Below are 18,758 nucleotides of genomic sequence, written 5' to 3'. Positions count from 1 at the left end.
CTTTTATATTTCTTTAGGATTTTCATTTGTACAGTCGGCATTGCTGAAGGATGTGTACAGTAAATTCCACCTTTGAATTAAATTAACCTAAATTCCTGACAAGTCAAGACAAATGTACCGCTCTGTAGGACGCTCTGGATAATAAAGGATTTTTGCAAGATCCTGAAAGCATAATGTGTTTTTATGGCCCCTAGAGGGCAGCATTCTTCATACACACATCATGCCCAGTAAGTAGGACACCATACGCCTGGATTAAATCCCACTAAAGCATGTGATGACCATGACTAACTCATCAGGATCTATTCTGGTCACGACCCTTTCAGTATCTCATACTGTACACATTCAAATCATGTACAAAAAAAAAAAGCACGTAACACATCTCAGGCATGTATTTGAAGTCATTTATTCAGGTTTTTTTTTTTTTTTTTTGGTTTACAAACACAAGGCACCCGTTGTGTTTCCCTCTTCCCACCCCAATGACATCAACTGTGGCATTTAACGATTCTCAGAGAGAGAGAGAGAGAGAGAGAGAGAAAAGGAGAAAGAGGGAAAAAAAAAATTCATACAGCCTGATAAAGAATATCAGTAACTAAACAGCTTTTAGGAAAAAATTCCTTGTGACGTCTCAGTCCAGGAGGCGATAAGGCAAATCGGGCTGATGACTGCGTGCTGGCTTGGCCGAGGCCTCGGGATCAGATGTGCCTCGACAGCAGGAGGGAGCGCTGTGAGAAGATCACAGCTGCGAGACGCCCTTTGGAAACGAGAACGTGACCCGAGCAAGCGTGCACACGGAGGAGTCAGTGTAGAGGAAAATTCTGACGTTAAAGTCTTAAAGAGGAATTTCAACCCGTGGTTCGGATTTAAAACACGACACGTGCACGTACTGTAGTCGAGGATGAGCGTGACAGATCCTGTGCACAGACAGACACGCTTATTAGAAGCATGAAATAATTACTAGAGGAATGTTCAAACTATTATTCAATTCTACACTATATTCAATGGATCTGTAATTTATTTATAACAATCTACGTGCTTTGATGTTTCTGTCCATGCAAAAGAATGACTAACTTTCCTAACATCTTATTTTATTTTGCTTATAAATATATACTTCTGTTATTATTTATTTATGCTACTTTTAACAGCAGCTGAGTCACATGATCATATTCAAGTGCTCATCCTACTACATGTTTTATGTTTCTATAGTAACAGCAGATTCACAAGGACTCGTTTAGCTCAGGCTGTCTAACTAAAAGACTTTAGAAAATTTTAATGTAAGGAGTCTCCTTTTTTTTCTTTAAACACAGCTGATGATGTCGTGATGTGTGACGAGTGTGTAAAGCTGCTAGAACATGAGTGACGGATGAACATCGTGAGACATCATGTGCCAGGTTGGTTAACCAGCTGAAGGTGAACGAGGCTTCCGTTCTGTTGCAGGAGAAGAAATTCACTTATCCTGAGTGGCATCGTGGATCCGGTCACATGACCCTGTTGTGGATTGTTTTCCCGTTCTAGCTCACCTTTATGTTTAAGTGTTAGAATGATGGAAGCGCTCTTAGACGTCCACTGCGCATTATCCCCCATAAAAATGTTTATATATATATATAAAAAAAAAAAGGATGTTGGTTACGGTTTTTGCGATCGTTTTTTGAAAAAGTAATGGCACCCTACAGACTTCCACCCGGGTGAAATTCCTCTTGGGCTCAGCATGACTGTTTCAGTGTTTTTCCCAGCTGCTGTTTTCTAAAACATTTCACGAGCAGCAGGAGGAGGAGGAGGAGTATCGACCGGAGCTTTACAGACAGCACTAAACGCCCGCACTGTAAACCTTCGCCAGCGCGTTTGACCGCCTTCCATTCAGAGCAACGTGATCCGAGCGGGCCAAGAAATGACCGAGTAACATGAAGCGGCTGTAAGCTGACTACATTATACATTAGAAGTCTATTTCCGTCATAAATAAATACCCCCGGACTCTAGAACTCGAGGTACACGAACGCTTTGGAAAACCAAGAACTGCTTGGCGCCCTCCGTGATTGAGCCCTAGTGATTAGTAAATCTATTTACATATCTAAAAGGTGATACCTGGATCTATACAAGCTGTGTTTAATGGAGGGGAAAGATTTTTTTTTAATAACCCGAGACAGCCCGTGCTGTGGTCAGGTGGAGCTTCTCATCAGGTATCATTCTCAAAAAGAAGAAGAAGAAGAAAAAAAAAAAAAAAAAACTAACAATATGTCTTGATGCAAACTTCCTTTGATGTTAGTGTGCTAGTCTGGCTGAAAATGCAACGACGTGCGTAACCTAGCGACTGTTAGCATAACAACCTGCTATTCATTCTAGTCATAAATACATTAGTAAAGAAGAAAAGAAATAAAAGCACATCATAAACTAGGAAACAGGCACCGAGCAATGAACGAGACATCGCGTCCCTATCCTCCTTGTCCTCAATGTCATGAAGGTCGGGGAGGGAAGGAAAAAAAAAATCCCCACAGAATCAAGAACGTCTGTAAACTGTCACAGAGAATCATTTTTACTGTGCACGGACTAGTCTCGAACCCTGTCGCGGCGTGCGTTCTACAAAGCAGCTGTTGGTATCTGACCCTAACAGCGGGGTGGTGGCGCTCTGAAGGCCAGAGCTAGAGCGTATGCATAGCTATTGTCGAAAAGAAAAAAAAAAAAAAAGGGAATATGAGAGAAGGAGAAATGGAGAGGAGGAGAGGACGAGAAAGAGGACGAGGGTTCAGTATCTCATCGTGCTGGACGCCCTGAAGTAGGACAGGAACTTGAAGCACATGCTGACCACGAAGTACCAGATGTTGCGCGCCATCTGCGAGCGCGCGATGAAGACGCGCCAGATCAGGATCACCAGGACCGTGTTGAAGGTGTAGCGGATGTTTCGCAACCTGGAGGAAAAAAACAAACAAAACAAAAACAAAAAACAAGTCCATGATTTACATTTTGCACAACAGTTACAATAAAATGTTTGGTATTAAGAAACAGTAACTCTTACTCGCTCGATCTCTAAAGCCCTTATACAGGGTGATGGAGGCGCGTACACCATGGACAGGGTGCCAGTTTGTCACCAGGAACAAGCACACACACAAACTATGGACACACCAATTGGTCTAATTTTAAACTGGAATTATTGACAATTTTTCCACTGTCCACTGAAGTTGGACGAGAGGTGCTGGCTCACAGTCCCCCTGTAATTCATCCTAAAGGTGTTCGATCAGGTTTAGGTCAGGACTCAAATCAAGTTCTTCCAAACCAAACTCGCTCATCCACGTCTTTATGAACCTTGCTTTGTGCACTTTTGCGCATTCATGCTGGAACAGAAAGGGGCCGTCCACAAAGTTAGAAGCATGTCCAAAATGTCTTGTTGAGTTTCTTTCACTGGAACTAGTTCCAACATGACTGCGCACCAGTGCACTGGCAAGAATGGTCAAAATGTCCATAAACGCACTCCTAAACCTTGTGGAAAGTCTTCCCAGAAGATTTGATGCATACCAAGAATTGGATGCTAATTAGATTCATATGCATGTAAAGGCAGACGAGCAAATACTTTTGGCAATAAAGTTTGGGTTACCAGCTCTGCACCCGATTGTCATTAACACACTACAGGCAATTTGGAAACAGCAATTAGTCTAATCTGCATGTCTTTAGACTGTTGGAAGAAACCGATGAAACTTGAAGGAAACGCACCAACCACAGGGAGAACATGCAAACTCCATGCACGCAGATCCTAGGTGGGAATCGAACCCTCGACCCTGGAGGTGCGAGGCCACAGTGTTAACCACTAAGCCATCGTGCCACCGCCCCACCCAGAGGCTGGCCCTCTAATACTATACATCTCACCTACAAATGGCTAGTGTTGTTGTGATTGACATAGCAGACAGAATATGCCCCTCCCACTCAGAGGACACATATAAAGCCACTATCAAAAACTCCTGAAACGTTGGGATTTAAACTCACGATCTCGTTTACTCCTCGAGTCACTCACCTTTTTTTTCTTTCCAGTGTTTTTTCCCTCACAGTGAACTTTATCCCTTCATGTTTTTTTATGTAACCCTCTGAGTTATTTTCCAGCTTCTATAACATCAGAAGCTGCCCCTGTACTGCACTTTGACTTATAACAGCACCGTCAGTTAACAAGCCTATCAAATAACCCTGGGTCCGAAACACAGGAGGGCTCCATTATGTAAAGTTAGTGGTCAAAATCAGACAGCATAATGTCACGCTAGGTCTTTCTATGTTGTACTTTCCCGTTTTATTCTTGTTTTTATTCAATTTTATTTGTTTAAGCTTTATCAGTGCTTCATTAAGCTTTCAGGCATATTATTTTTCTTTCTTTCTTTTATTTAAAAAAAAAAATTCTTATTCTATACAAATTTTGCGCACAAATAGTCCCGTACTGTTTGTGGTAGACCCATGAAAATCGTGCGCCTTAGGCTGGAATGAAAAAATCTTAGGCACCTGCAAATAAATGTTATAACTCAAGCATTATAAAAAATCAAACAAATAAAAAAATCCTTGTAATCGATGAAACAAAGTCAGTGTTTGGTGTGACGACCGCTTTGAGGATGCTTTAGTCTGAGGTACAATTTAGCAATTTTATAAGGAAATTAGCTACAATGTTTCACTGAAAATTCCGCAGAACCACACACACAGTTCTCCTGAGGAATTTGCAACCTTTTTTTTGGCATGCAAAATCCAGCAACTTCCTTTTTTTATACATGTTTTGTTTATTTTTGTGGTGGAATACTGATGTTTAAAAATCTGAAATGGTTTGTACTGACTCAATATTAATATTAATATTAATAATAATAATATTAATAATAATAATAAATTAGTTGCAAGCAACAATGAGCGGGTGCCTCCCGGGCGCACCGTACAACCTGTGTGTTAAGAACTACAAAAAGCCATCGCCACCCGAGGTGCACCCGTTACACACTATATAGGACTGACAGGTCAGCTTGGGCCCTAAGTATTTGTCACATCAACTGTGTGTGTGTGTGTGTGAGTGAGAGATGTTTGTGTGTGTAAGTGTTAACATTTGTGATGTATGAGAGTGTGCGTGTATGAGTGTATGTGTGTATGAGTGCGTGCGTGCGTGATAGAGATGTATGTGTGAGTATTAACATTTGTGATGTGAACATGTGTGCAATAGGCCACAGATGCTGGGAAAAAAAGCACCACCCTATGATGTTCCTCAACGTGATGTCACTGAACGCGTCACTGAATGTGCCACTCAATATAAGGCCCCACAGAAAGTTATTTATCATTTTTCAGCACAAATTTAAGGCATCGTCACGACTGACCCGTTTGAGATATCAAAAATCCCTTTACAATTTTGCATCCTCAATGTCTTTAGATCACATTGGCCTGCTTTGGTGGCGATCGTATAGATTTCCTAGGAGGAGTATATCAAAATCCATCGGCTGCATTTTTGCGAATGACCCAAAATAACCGGCCTCCTGTTGAGTTGGGCCCAGGACATGCGACATAAGCTCTAAATGTTTATAGAGTTTCTTGTGCAAGTATCTATGAGCTATGCAGAAAAATCTCGTGTAGGGGTCCCTGAGGGCCCCAGGCCACGCGACTCTCAGACATCCTGATGGCAGCAGATTCCAACCAGCCTGCCAATTTTCATTTTAGAGTTTTGAGCATGTTAAGAAAAAAAGCCCCAAAAACCGTAAAAAAGTGAAAAAAAAAAAGAATTCTTAGAAAACAAGAAGGTCCTGCACACCCTATAGTGCTTGGGACCTAATAATAATAATAATACACTTAAACCTTGGATTGCAAGCATAATTAGTTCCAGAAGTGTCCAAAGCACTTGTATATATCAAAGCTGATTTCCCCCATAAGAAATAATGGAAACTCTAATGATTTGTTCCACAACACAAAAATAATTCATATAGAAATGATCAAGACAAAATATGAAGTAAAAAAGAAAAAGAAATTAACCTGCACTTTACTTTTAAAAAGAATTGTGGCTGGTGTGAGGAAGACGAGAGAGAAAAAGACTTTCACCATCACTGCTATCTGTTGGCTAAACTGTATCTTTCTCTTTTTGTGTGACTTTAACACAAGGTTCTGTTCTCTCTACAGTACTAAAAAATGTATACAGTATTATATTATATGGAAATTTAGCTGAATTTACATTAATATTTATGTTACAAAATTAGTAAATTATATTGTTCACAATAGCATTAAATATACATGAACAATAGGGAGCATTAAAATACATAAAAAATTAAATATGCAAAAATAAGGCACAAAAAATGTGAAGGATATTTGTGATTTCTGTAAAAATTGTGTGGGGTTTTCGCGAACGATTATTAGTTAGGTTCTAAGAACAATCTGATGCACGATTGAGGCCGTGAACTCTGAGCCATGACTTAGCGGGGGTCGACTGTAATTCGTAAGGGATGTTGTAAAAACCCTGAGTGATTTTATTGACTGTTTATAAGCTGTCAACTCATTCTGTACATTTTAATCAGATTTTCAACACAGCCTGTAGCCGCAACCTGTTTAAACAGAACTTCCAAACAGGTTTGTTTATTTACAATTCCAGTAAAATTTTATTCAAATGTGATGTCTAAAGTCCTAAAGGTAAAAAGCAGAATCACGCTTAACAATTCAACTTTGTACAGAAACGATAAAACAAAACAACACCCCCAAAAGTTTGGAAATGGCTGAGACATGGGTAGTATGGCCTGTGTGTTACATGCACTCGTGTTGACCTGATCTCACATGGAATTGTGGAAAATCAGACCTCGGCGCCAGATCGTCACAGGTTCAGGTGATTAATCGGCTAATAATGATCCATGGCTCAAATAAATCTGTTAAATGTACAGGATGCACACCTTAGCCTCCAGCCTCACTGCCCAGACGTGGTCACGGGACAGAACTAAACTGAACGGGAGAAATGATGCAACAATGCCAAGTTTTCTGTTAGTTATCTACGCTAGTGTGTAATTAAAGTCTTAAAGTCAGTTGTTTCTGGTTGATTTGAAGCAAAAACCAAAAAAAAATAAAAATCATGATCATTACTTAACCCTACTGTAACCTGAAAATCAGAGTAACTTTATAAACATGAATGGATAGTATAGTTGTGGCTGGTAAAGGGTTAAAATTTAAAGGTTACTGTTAGGATTCAGACTCATGCTTACTTGTTGAGGTGTTTGCGTGCAGCGGGAAGGCCTGACATCTCCTCGTTCAGCAGATACTGCTTCGTGCCCATGCAGTAACTCTCCATGTATTCGGCCCAGTGTAACTGTCTGACGTCAAAGTTAAACACCTACACAAAGGCGGATCAGAACAAATTCACACATCATTAATAATGCAGAAGCTGAAACTTAGTATTATCTTAAAAAGAAAAGAAAAAAACACACACACAATGGGAGTGTGTGGTTTTAAAGTACACGATCTACGTACATCTACTGTACATTCACATGGGCTACATTTTGCCCACCTTAAACTCTGCACACTGTTCTGCTCATGACTGGACATTACCTTTCCATTTCAATTCTATTTTTATTACTTGTACATAGTGTCAATTTACAGCAAAGTTTTCTATGTTGTATAATTTTTATTAAATTCCTATTTCATATTCCTATTGTATTATTATATTCTTATTGCATATTATTTGTTATTCTTTATTTAAAAATTCCATTATATGTATTTATTATTATTATTATTCAGGTCATAGGCGGTTGAAAAAGCATTTCACTACATATCATACTGTGTGTGTCTGTGTGTGTGTAACAAAAAAAAAAAAGGATATAAAAGATTCCCATCAGATTAATAATGAAGTTCCAAGATCATGGTATTATCATCATATTAATAAAAACCTGTTTGTGATTTGCATTACATTATTTTTACAAGCCGCTGGAATACAAAGCTGTATTAAAACTTTCTGACCAATCAGATTCGAGCAATCACTTCTTTAAGCTTTAATCAATCAGTAAGGATTTTTAGCTGCTTAAAAAAATAAAATAAAATTGAGAGTCATTTTAAAGCCCTTTATGTAAATAGATACAATACTGCAGTCCACAAACCGTCCAAAAAACAGACACACACACACACACTACTTCATGGAATTTCAAGCATGGTGCCTTGGCTGTGTGTGCACAAAGCCTCCATTCAGAGCTCATTCACCACAGACATTCAGTCACACAATAACACACTGTACGAAAACGCGCACACACACATATAAACAAAATATGTCATGCGCAGCCGATTGAATCAATCCTCCGGTTAATTCTGCACATATTCATATATAAATATATATACACGTGTGTGTGTGTGTGTGTGTATATACCTTCCTGTCCTCAGGCCCGAGCTGGTTTATGAGCATGGTGACGTTGTCTGTGTTCCACACCCACGAGTGGCTGGTGAAGTACTCCAGCACCATCATGGCCTTGTGAAGGCGCGTGATCGTCTTCATCATCCTGTATCACCAGGGAAACGGTTTTAGAGGACGAGCGGAGGTTCTTCCCCCCCACACACATAGTCACACACACATGCCTAATGTCACAAAGAGTGTCATTTATGCGAACTGACCTACACCAAGTGCCATCAATAACGCAGCATTTTGCATTTTGAAATGGCCTGGCCGAATGACACGTCACCTCAGTGGCCTGTGTTTTTTTTTTTTAAACACACTAGAAAAAAAGACGCTCACATTTCTCACCAAATCCATTTCAAAGCGCTGCGTTCAAGAGTTCATGATCAGTTGAAAATTCTTTCAGTCATCAAGTGATCGAGAAGCTGATTTACTCGAGAGGAGGAATCAAATCAAAGTGAATCATTTCCAGAGCATCATACTGATTGAGGAGGTACAGTAATTGGACTGTTGATGGGACAATCAGACAAAGTGTGTGTGTGTCTCGCAAAGAACCTGGGTTTGGAAGAAGGAATAGAAATGATTGAGCTTTTAAACATATGCGCCATCTTTCATTCATCCCATTTGTAGTTGAGGTTCAAGAGCCATTCACGTTGAGGCTTTAAAACTATATATACTGTTTATCTCTGGGCCATACAGGTTTCCTTAAATGCAATACATTTTATTTTTGCACATGTCCAAGTACGTTTTATCGTATTGCTTCTTATTAAAAGTGAAATTTAAACTTGTTCTAAGCAATTGTAGTATACGGAAAATTCCACTTATTTCCGGCCAAAACATGGTATCGGTGCTAAAGTGTCTCACCTGAGGTGAAAAAATGAATTTTCAGATAGGATAATATAACACCATTTTTCATAACACTTAATGCTTCTTATTTCCTGATCCATGCCTCGTTATTTAAATTTTTTTTTAATTTACATACACATTTATATTTTTAATCAGATAAAAAGAAACACATTTGCAAAATACAATGCCGTGCCCTTATATGTCCATTGTGTCAGTTACTTCTTTTTTAAATTTTTTTTAATTTAAATCTTTTAACGGTCTTAACTGTCATTTAGATAAAACTTGGCTTATTTAGATTTCACATGAAAAGACACAAACCTGAAAAAGTGTATTATAAGTGTAAAAATGCAAAATTGGTAAGATATTACAACATGAGTTTGACACGATTACGAACACTACAGATTTTTTATTTTTTTTTGGGGGGGGGGGGGGTCCTTAATTTTGCGCAAAATGATTTAATTTAAGCAACAATTTTTACAGGTCATATGCTTTTAGGAGCGCACATGAATTTTTGTATTTAATTCGTAAATATAATTAAATATAAATAATTTGCATTTGAAGTTATGTTTAAAGCGAGACAATATAACGCTGAAAAAAGGCCATTTTCAGGGCACATACAGTATAAAATAATCTCTCCAAAAGGACTGAAATTTTTAGGAACACAAGATCGGTCAGTTTCATGTTGCAAAAAACTTCAGAAGTAGCTTTTTTGGCGTGCACGCATTTTCTGTTTAATACGTAAAATGTAAAAAAAAAATTAATGCAATCAGCACCAATACTGTGTTTTGGCCTTGAGCAAGATTGCGTCACATAATACATAGACTGACTGTTTTACCCAGTGTTCATTAAAATGGCTCCTTACAAAACTAGGGTTAAACAGTCAATAAAAATATTTTGAACATGATTCAGTTAATATATGTTCATGATTTCTTACATTTATAGGGGCCAAATTACGTTACACATAAGACAAACATAATAATAAAAGTCCCATGCAAAGGTATTGAGCCCCTGTTATTTCATCTTAAATGATGTAGATTAAACTAAAGAAACTAATTTTTTTTTTTACTGCGACAGGCTGCAAAGTGCCTGAAGATACAATTAAAAAATTGGTTGTTTATGTAACACCCCCAGCAGTGACCTCATTCGCCCTCCCGTCTGCTCCAACCCCTCAGCATTCAGCACTACCAGTATACTAATCACCAGCCTGATCATCTGTCATCATCTGCACCTGTTTCTCACTGGTTCATGACTTACAGTGGATGTTTTTTTTTTTTTTTTTTTTTGCTTGAATGATTCACAGGTCAGTGTGTGGCTTTACAAAAATTCCTCCGAAAATACTCAGATACAGGTTCTGGACTGAAAATGAGAGACAAAAAAATGTCCTTCAGGAAGTCTGGAGAACTGCTCTTTAAGACTAAAATATAAAAAGGTCTCTTTGGAAGCAAAATATGAAGAAATGAGAAGGGGCTCAAGACTTCTGCCTATGTAAGATATAACTCAAACTACAGTTCCTTGCTACGTAGCTACATTAGCCTCACAGCTCCAGTGGTGGTGAAACACACACTACAATTGGGAAAATGAAAAGAAAGGTTGCATGATGTTTTATAGTGCTATTATATACTGTGCAGTAGAAGAAATAACTCAGTTAATAAAGCTGTATTATCAACTAAAGTGAACATTACTCTACCCAGGTTCTCTTTAAGACATACAATAATGACAAACAACATGCATGACAAACATACATCATGATACGAGAATGAGGAGACAAAGAGACATCCATTCTCTTCGAAGGAATAAAGCATTAATTTTACAAAAAATAAAAAAAAAGTCTTTGGGAACTCTTTGAGCTTAAATCAGATGTTTTCCAAACCAAACAAAATCCAATGTCAATCATAGCTACAGTCATTATTATAAAGGATTAACAAAACAGTTTGTTCCTGATTCCAAACATACGCCATACGTGGTGAAGAGAAGAAGTATAAGCTTGTTTATCTTTTTGAAAACCTTTACGCTCATTATGACTAAGGGTGATTCTAATGTATGGTGAAGTTTGAGTAATAATGGTTCTCTAATCACGGGCTGGCGGGACTGTTTGGTATCTGGTGCGTTTTTACCTGATGTAAGCTCAGAGAGTTGACTGAAATGTCATTTGTGAAAACTTGACATGGCTCACCAAACATTCTCGACCCATGTGCTTTCAATTTAAAAACCGTAAGGATTTATAGTAGTGTGAAGTCAAGGCAACTGGTGAGATGTTTGTAGAATTTATTCTTTTACCACTTGTCTGATAAAAGCTTTACCCACTTAACATGGTGCTGGAGGCTAAATCAATCTAAAGCTAAGAATCACTAAACTCAAGTTGGAAATAATCACCAGCATTTACACTAATCACTGTTGCAGCATTGGAAATCTTCAAACCTTGAATTAAGAAGCCACACATTTAAAACAAGTCAGTGTTTAGACAGTATCTGCTATTCTTTTAATAAACAGCTTTATACAACAGTTAGGTCGAACTGAGCAATCTGATTGGATAAGAGACATTCCAGGAGTGATGATAATGTTTGTTTGGTACTCCCACAACCCTCCTTCCAGTGTATGTCCTTGGATGCATGCGCTAGTAAGCAGCCAGTGATCATTAACTCGCAAAACAACAGATAAATTTAACATTTCATTTTTGTAGTTTTTTTCAAAGGAGTGAAAAGTATTCATTTAATGTTAAATATTTCCTGTTTCCCCTTTATTTCCTTTTAAAACTCGCCCTGTGCAGCGCTAACTAAGGAGATTGATGTGAGCTATCTTAGGTGGTTGGCTAGCCAAAGTTACTCAGCCATATCTACATTGGATAAAATCGATATAGAAACCCAAGTCTACCTGTAAAAGTTCTAAATTCATCCAAGTTGGACTCAGTTGGTATTAAGCCGGAGCTTGTATCTACGATTCCAATTTAAATCAGCATGGCTACAAGAGTTCTCATGGGAACATTCTGGAAATGGTTTAGCTCTGACTCCTAAATATTTTAGGTTTTGGAGCCAAACCCTCCTAAAGATTTATCTTTGTCCAGTGGAAAATTATGTGAAGTGGCAAAAAGGTACAATACCACTTAAAAGATCGGGATCACTTTCTAACTCCATGGTCTTCCATAATTTTTATTTCTTTCCCCATTGTAAGGAAATGCTAAAGGCATTTGAAATATGCAATAATCTCCTTTGAATAGTTGATGTTGAGATGCATTAACTACTTATGCTCTGTAAAGCCTTCATAACGGCTGATCTTTGGTGCTGGTAACTGTAAATAAACTTCTCCTCTGCAGCAGAGGTAAGTTTTGATCTTGCTTTCCTGAGAAGGTCTTCTTGAGATCCAGTTTCATCATTGTGCTTGATGGGTTTTGCAAATGCACTTGAAAATACTGTTCCTGCAAGAACTATTCCAGAACAGACTTTCATGCCTCCATCCATCCTTTCATCTATCCATCCATCCTCAACCGCTTATCCAAAACCTGGTCGAGGGGAAGCAGTTCCAGCAGGAAACCCCAAACTTCCTTTACCCAGCTGCTTAAGCTAACTGACTAGGGGATCCTGAGACATTCCCAGGCCATTGTAAAAATATTAACTCCCCATCTAGTCTCTGGTCTGCCCCGTGACTTCCTTCCAGCTTGACAAGGCCAAGAACACCTCCCTAGGGAGGCACCCTGTTGACATCCCTTACTGGATGCCCAAACCACCTCATCTGAAACCTTTGCAGGCAAAACTTCATGTCTGACCTTCATGTCTTAAAATTACAACTGTTGTTGTTACATAATTCCCTGTGTTATTTCATAATTTTGAAATCCCCAGTATTGTTGTAGAATGTAGAAAATAAAACAAAAAAAATTGCAAGTGATCCCAAACTTAACAGGTTGGCTGCTAAAACCAAAACCGACTCCAGCACCATGAGGGTCAACACTGTGTCGTTTTGAGTAAAACATCTTTACGCCATCACACCAGTCACCTTGACCTGCAACCACTACTTCGATTCAATGAGACTGAACCAAAAACCTGAAAAACCCAGATGTTCATTGACTCCCAGCGGCTGGAAAAATCATGCCACGCACACCATGCAAGAAGCCATCAGGTGGAAAAGAGGTGGTGTAGGTCCAAAGGGCGTGGCTTTGAGGACCTTACCTAGGCTTCTGCCCCGTGAGCCAAAGGTAGGCATCGTAGAGCAGAGCCGGGATGGTGTGGCTCACCGTCGTCCAGTACTGATTGGTAAATGGGTTAGAACGCAGGTTAACATTGGGCCGCCTGAATGCCTGCTCTAACGGGTTCGTCTTGAACGTCATATTAATACAGTATTCTGCAGGGAGGCATACATACGCATAGACACACAGAAACAGGACAACGTTTTAAACGGGTCCTCGAGCGGTAGGATGGGACAGGCAGAGAGAGATTGATAGAGTAAGAGACAGAGTGAGGAAAGGAGAGAAAGAGAGAGAGTGCAGAACCCAGCAGGCACGGTCTGGCTTATGCATTCTCCCAGGTTCTGCAGTGGGTAATGTCACATGGGTTTAGACTGAGCACAAGGGGAGGAATGATCGGGACGGACGAGGGAAGCGATTTACCTGGGCTCCCGTCCCGTTATCCTGAGGAAGAGATCATAGAGGAATGCTGGCGCCTTGTGGCTCACAGCAATCCAGTACTGATTGATTAGATGATTGGATGTGAGATTAACATTGGGCCGCCTGAAAGCTTGCTCGAGGGGGTTCCTCTTGAAAGTGGATATAACATGGTGTTCTAAGAAACAAAAGTGGGGATTCAATTGGGTGAATTTGCACAGCAGGAAATGATCCTTAAAAGAAAAAAAAGAAAAAAAAGAAAAAAAACATACATACAACTTGTCGTTACTGACCGATATATCGGTTCAATCGACAATGCTTGGGGGCTCACAGAAGGAAACGCTGTTCAACAGCTTCTCTGCGAGCTTGCTATAATACTTCATGCTCATTTACATTAGTCATGCGATAGATTACAAAAAAACAAACAAAAAAACAAACAAACAAAAAGAAATCGGGAAATATGAGGGGCGTTGAAGTCAACCCGCAACTCAAGATGAAATTTCTGGTGAATAAAGGTGTAAATCCGGTTGACATTTAACAGAAGCCTTTAAGCACTGCAAGGTGACTTTTTCTTCTTTGTCTTTCCATACAGGAGTCGCCACAGCGAATCATCTGCGTCCATCTAACCCTATCCTCTGCATCCTCTTCTCTCACACCAACTAACTTCATGTCCTCTCTTATTGCATCTATAAATCTCTTCTTTGGTCTTCCTTTAGACCTCCTGCCTGGCAGTTCCAACCTCAGCATCCTTCTACCGATATATTCACAATCTCTTCTCTGAACATGTCCAAACCACCTGGTCTCTCTGACTTTATCTCCAAAACATCTAACATGGGTTGTCCCTCTGATGAACTCACCTTCTTTACCTCTGCTCCCTGTATCCTCACCACTCCTCTTGGGTTCCTCTCATTTACACACATATTCCATCTAACTGCGGCTAACCTTCATTCCTCTGCTTTCCAGAGCATACCTCCACCTCTTCAAATTTTCTTTCACCTGTTCCCTGCTCTCGCTACAAAGCACAATGTCATCTGCAAACATCATAGTCCATGGAGACTCCTGTCTAACCTCATCTGTCATCCTGTCCATCACCAGAACAAACAGAGGGGGCTTAGAGCCGATCCTTGATGCAGACCCACCTCCACCTTGAACTCTTCTGTCACACCTACAGCACATCTCACCACTGTCTTACAGCTCTCATACATACTTCTCTGCCACTGCAGACTTCCTCATACAACACCACAGCTCGTTCGCCTTCTCTAAATCTACAAAGACACAATGCAACTCTTTATTACCTTCTCTGTACTTTTTCACCAGCATTCTCAAAGCAAATACTGCATCTGATGTACTCTTTCTAGGCATGAAACCATATTGCTGCTCACAAATGCTCACCTCTGCCCTTAACATAGCTTCCACTACTCTTTCCAACAGCTTCATTGTATGGCTCATTAGCTTTATGCCTCTGTAATTGCCACAGCTCTGCACATCTCCCTTGTTCTTAAAAATCGGCACCAATACACTTCTCCATTCTTCTGGAATCCTCTCACTCTCCAAGATCTTGTTAAACAAACTAGTTAGAAACTCCACTGCCACCTCTCCTAAGCACTTCCATACCTCCATAGGTATGTCATCAGGACCAACAGCCTTTCCACTCTTCATCCTCTTCAATGCCCTTCTCACCTCACTTTTACTATTATACTTCCTGCTCCACAACAGTCACCTCTTCTACTCTTTGTTCTCTTTCGTTTTCCTCATTCATCATTCATCCTTTAAGCACTGTACAGCGACCCTTATTTTCGCAGTATAACTAGAGGCCTGTCTGTCTGTGAATGATGATCCCGGCTGAGGTGGTTCAGAGCCCAGATGTCCCTGTGAACTTTTAGGGAGCACATAACTGTTTTCTGTACAATCAAAAGTCCCGGTTTGACTTGAACACCCCTCTAACTTAAACAAAAACAGCTTTAAATGTAGGAAATGTTTTGGGGTAAATAAAAAAAACAACCTCTAATTAGTAATGTTTTTAGGGTGAAGTGAAGACTTGGCTTGCATGCTATGGCCTGTTCAGACTGGTGGTGCTTAAATGCAATAACAATAAATTATTAAATGCAATAACTAATAGGGCATTTGTGTCATTAGCCAGTAATCTGCCTAGCAAATAAGCAGATAAGGATGTGTGTTTGTTTTCTCAAAATGTATTTGGGGGAGGGCTAAACTTCTGGTCACTCTTGATGTGTGTAATTTGACAGATTTGTGATTTTAGCTTCTTAACTACAGGTAGTCCCCGACTTACCAAGAAGTTCCGTTGTTGGTAAGTCCTATGTTCGTAAGTCAGATTTGTTCTTAAGTGAGTCTTGTACGCCTTTGACCCGAATATACAATGTAAAGCATACCAACATCATCATCATGTGGCGAAAAACTTAAGGAAATTAACCTCACATTAGAAAAGTAAGTGTCGTCTCTGAGCTGTTTTCCACTCTGAACTTTTTTTTTTTTTTTAGTTTTTACAAAATTAGGATTATTCACCATCAGGACAGATTCACAAGACAGCCATTTTCTATCATCGTGCTCCCGGACTGATTTGATGAAACTGATAAGGCCTATTCATTTCTCCTGCACTCCCACACAGAAACATACAATATCCTGGACTTAAGACATTTTATACATTCACTTAGAAACTGAAAATATTGTATATAATTGTAAATATTGGTATCTGGTGCACTGCAGTGCCCTTTTTTGGTACAGTAGCGTGAGCCACTTCAGTGATTAAACTGGAAGCAAAACCGTGGTCCATTCGTATCTGCAAAAAATTTGTAACTCAAATGTTTGTGAGTCAGGGACTACCTGTATTTTAGATACCTTTCTAACATACACCATGTGGGTTTTTAAGTTCTTTTATAAATGCAAGGGTCTTCTTATTTCTCGCTGATCTATGGGAATCTAGATTTCCAACTCCACGCAACCTACATATACAGTAAAAACTAAGATGTTATTACTCCAACAACACTTAAATCTGAGCGTCAGACTTGCAGCAATTACTGCAGTGGTTCTTTCCACCGTATAGACAGCTAACTTGCATGTAGTTGACAGCGTTTTTAAATGACCCCGGATGTTAATGGCTCCCTGGGGACACACTTTAGCTCTCTGAGCTCTGAAATCCAGAATGCATATCTATTTATAAACTGGTTCAGAGGAACAGGAGAAACGTTTCAATAAAGAATTTATTCAAATAAAGAATGTCTGATGCAGTGAACTGGAGTAATCAGAAATCAGACTGGTTAAGCTGGTGTAAATAGGCTACCAGTAATAAGACAACAATATAAGGTTTTGTTTTTTGGAATTCAAAAGATCACCAGATCAACAACTATTTATAAATGTTTGGAGTTTTGTGGAATCAAGTAAGAGTATTACGAAGGGCTGGGGCCCAGTGTTGCCAAATTTAGCTGGTGTTTTTTTTAGGACTCTCCAAAATGCACACAAAACTAAAAATATTCAACAGATTTGCTGTACCATGCGTAATATCTTTGCACAGCAGCAGGCAGCCAAAGTTATGAAATCAACAGCGGTACGATGAAAAACGTACAAGGGGGGGCGGTCATAAAACAGTTATTATTGCTAAGAAAAAATAACAATGAAAACAAAGTTTGGTCATGAGCTTATTCCCTAAATACTGTATCCTCCACCTAAGGTGACACACTTCTTCAAAAAATGGATGAACTGGTGAAGTAGGATGGGGATGAGGCAGAATTTCATACCTCAAGTAAGTTTCACCGTTTCATGAGTTTCCTGAATGGGCCGGCGTGTTGTCGTGAAGAAGGCGGCGCACTTAAATTTTTCAACCCGGGTGCAGCATTTGTGTTCCCCCTTTAGTGCCATTGTGTAGAACTATACCGCAGGTTTTTATAAAGAAAAGGTAATGTTCATGAACGTACTGATTTCCGGAGACATAATTTGGGCAAATATTCTCCCTTTCTTTTATATGATAATGCGCCCCTTTTATGACCGCCCCTCATACAACAACGCAAAAACACTACCTACTGGACGAGAGTGTCGGCATGGCATGGGAGCCTCCCTTCAATCCTTCAAAAAAACCATCAACAACGACGTATGTCTGTCTATTAATGTCATGGTGATTGACTGGCTAGAGTACTAGACTAGAGTGCTTCCCAGGTTTTATTTCAAATTAGCATATAAAATGTAAAAACGTGTAAATCTCATCTTAAACCCTCCCAAAAATTCCTTACTCTACTATGTACACAAGTTTAGAAAATTTATAAAAATCAATGCTTAATCTGGCAACACTGGCTGTGTGGCTGATTTCTTTTTAGTTCACTATGTAGAATCATGTGATCTATCAGGGATGAGTGTGAGTATGACACACACACGATCACTAGACAGTTTTTTTTTTCTTTTCTTAAAATTACTTTGCAGGAGGAACTAAAAGTAGACAGACTACTTGTTCTGCTTTGAAAACTTGCTATCCTGTGAAAACAAGACAAGAACCCAATAGAATTATCGTCTTGAAACACTTTGGGGGTGGGGGGTCCGAAATGAAATTATAAATGCACCTTTTTATCAGACTTTAAGCGTGTTTGTGTATTTATAGCCTCACTTGTAATATCACCACCAGCCACAAAATTATTCTGTCTTCTAGCATGGAAATGTGACTTATTGTAGGACATTGTTTCAAAAACAAAAAAGAATGCTTCATACCGACTTCGCCCCAGTGAAAAGGATTGATTGAGCCGGTTGTGCAGTTGTACACCAACAAACTTTTTGGCCTGCAACCAAAAGAAAAAAATTTGTCAAACAGGGTTACAGTTAGTTAGTAGTACTGTCTGCATGAATATCGTTCTTTAAATACTGATCATATTTCTTTAATACACACAAAAATGATGTGTTAAAACAAATAATTTCCCATGACCTACTTCAGTCAGCTAAATGTTTGAAACGTTTCTTGTTCTAATCGCTGTCTAGTGC

The 18,758-nt window shown here is 39.3% G+C and overlaps 1 protein-coding gene across 1 annotated transcript in view; it reads right to left on the bottom strand.

Moving 5' to 3' along the window:
* Positions 1-387: 387 nt before the first annotated feature.
* far1 (fatty acyl CoA reductase 1) overlaps positions 388-18,758 on the bottom strand; it is a 34,004-nt gene continuing 15,633 nt past the window's right edge. The window contains exons 8-12 of the mRNA XM_053505919.1: positions 18,492-18,559; positions 13,788-13,959; positions 8,321-8,450; positions 7,170-7,297; positions 388-2,900 (exon numbers count right to left, since the gene is read on the bottom strand). Coding sequence (XP_053361894.1) covers positions 2,738-2,900; positions 7,170-7,297; positions 8,321-8,450; positions 13,788-13,959; positions 18,492-18,559 — 661 coding nt within the window. The 3' untranslated portion in view covers positions 388-2,737. The remainder of the gene's footprint in view (positions 2,901-7,169; positions 7,298-8,320; positions 8,451-13,787; positions 13,960-18,491; positions 18,560-18,758) is intronic.

This window comes from Clarias gariepinus, chromosome 10 (genome assembly GCF_024256425.1).
Source record: "Clarias gariepinus isolate MV-2021 ecotype Netherlands chromosome 10, CGAR_prim_01v2, whole genome shotgun sequence".
NCBI classification, from domain to species: Eukaryota; Metazoa; Chordata; class Actinopteri; order Siluriformes; family Clariidae; genus Clarias; species Clarias gariepinus.
Note: the sequence above shows the minus strand (reverse complement) of the source record. Positions and strands in the feature narration are given on the sequence as shown.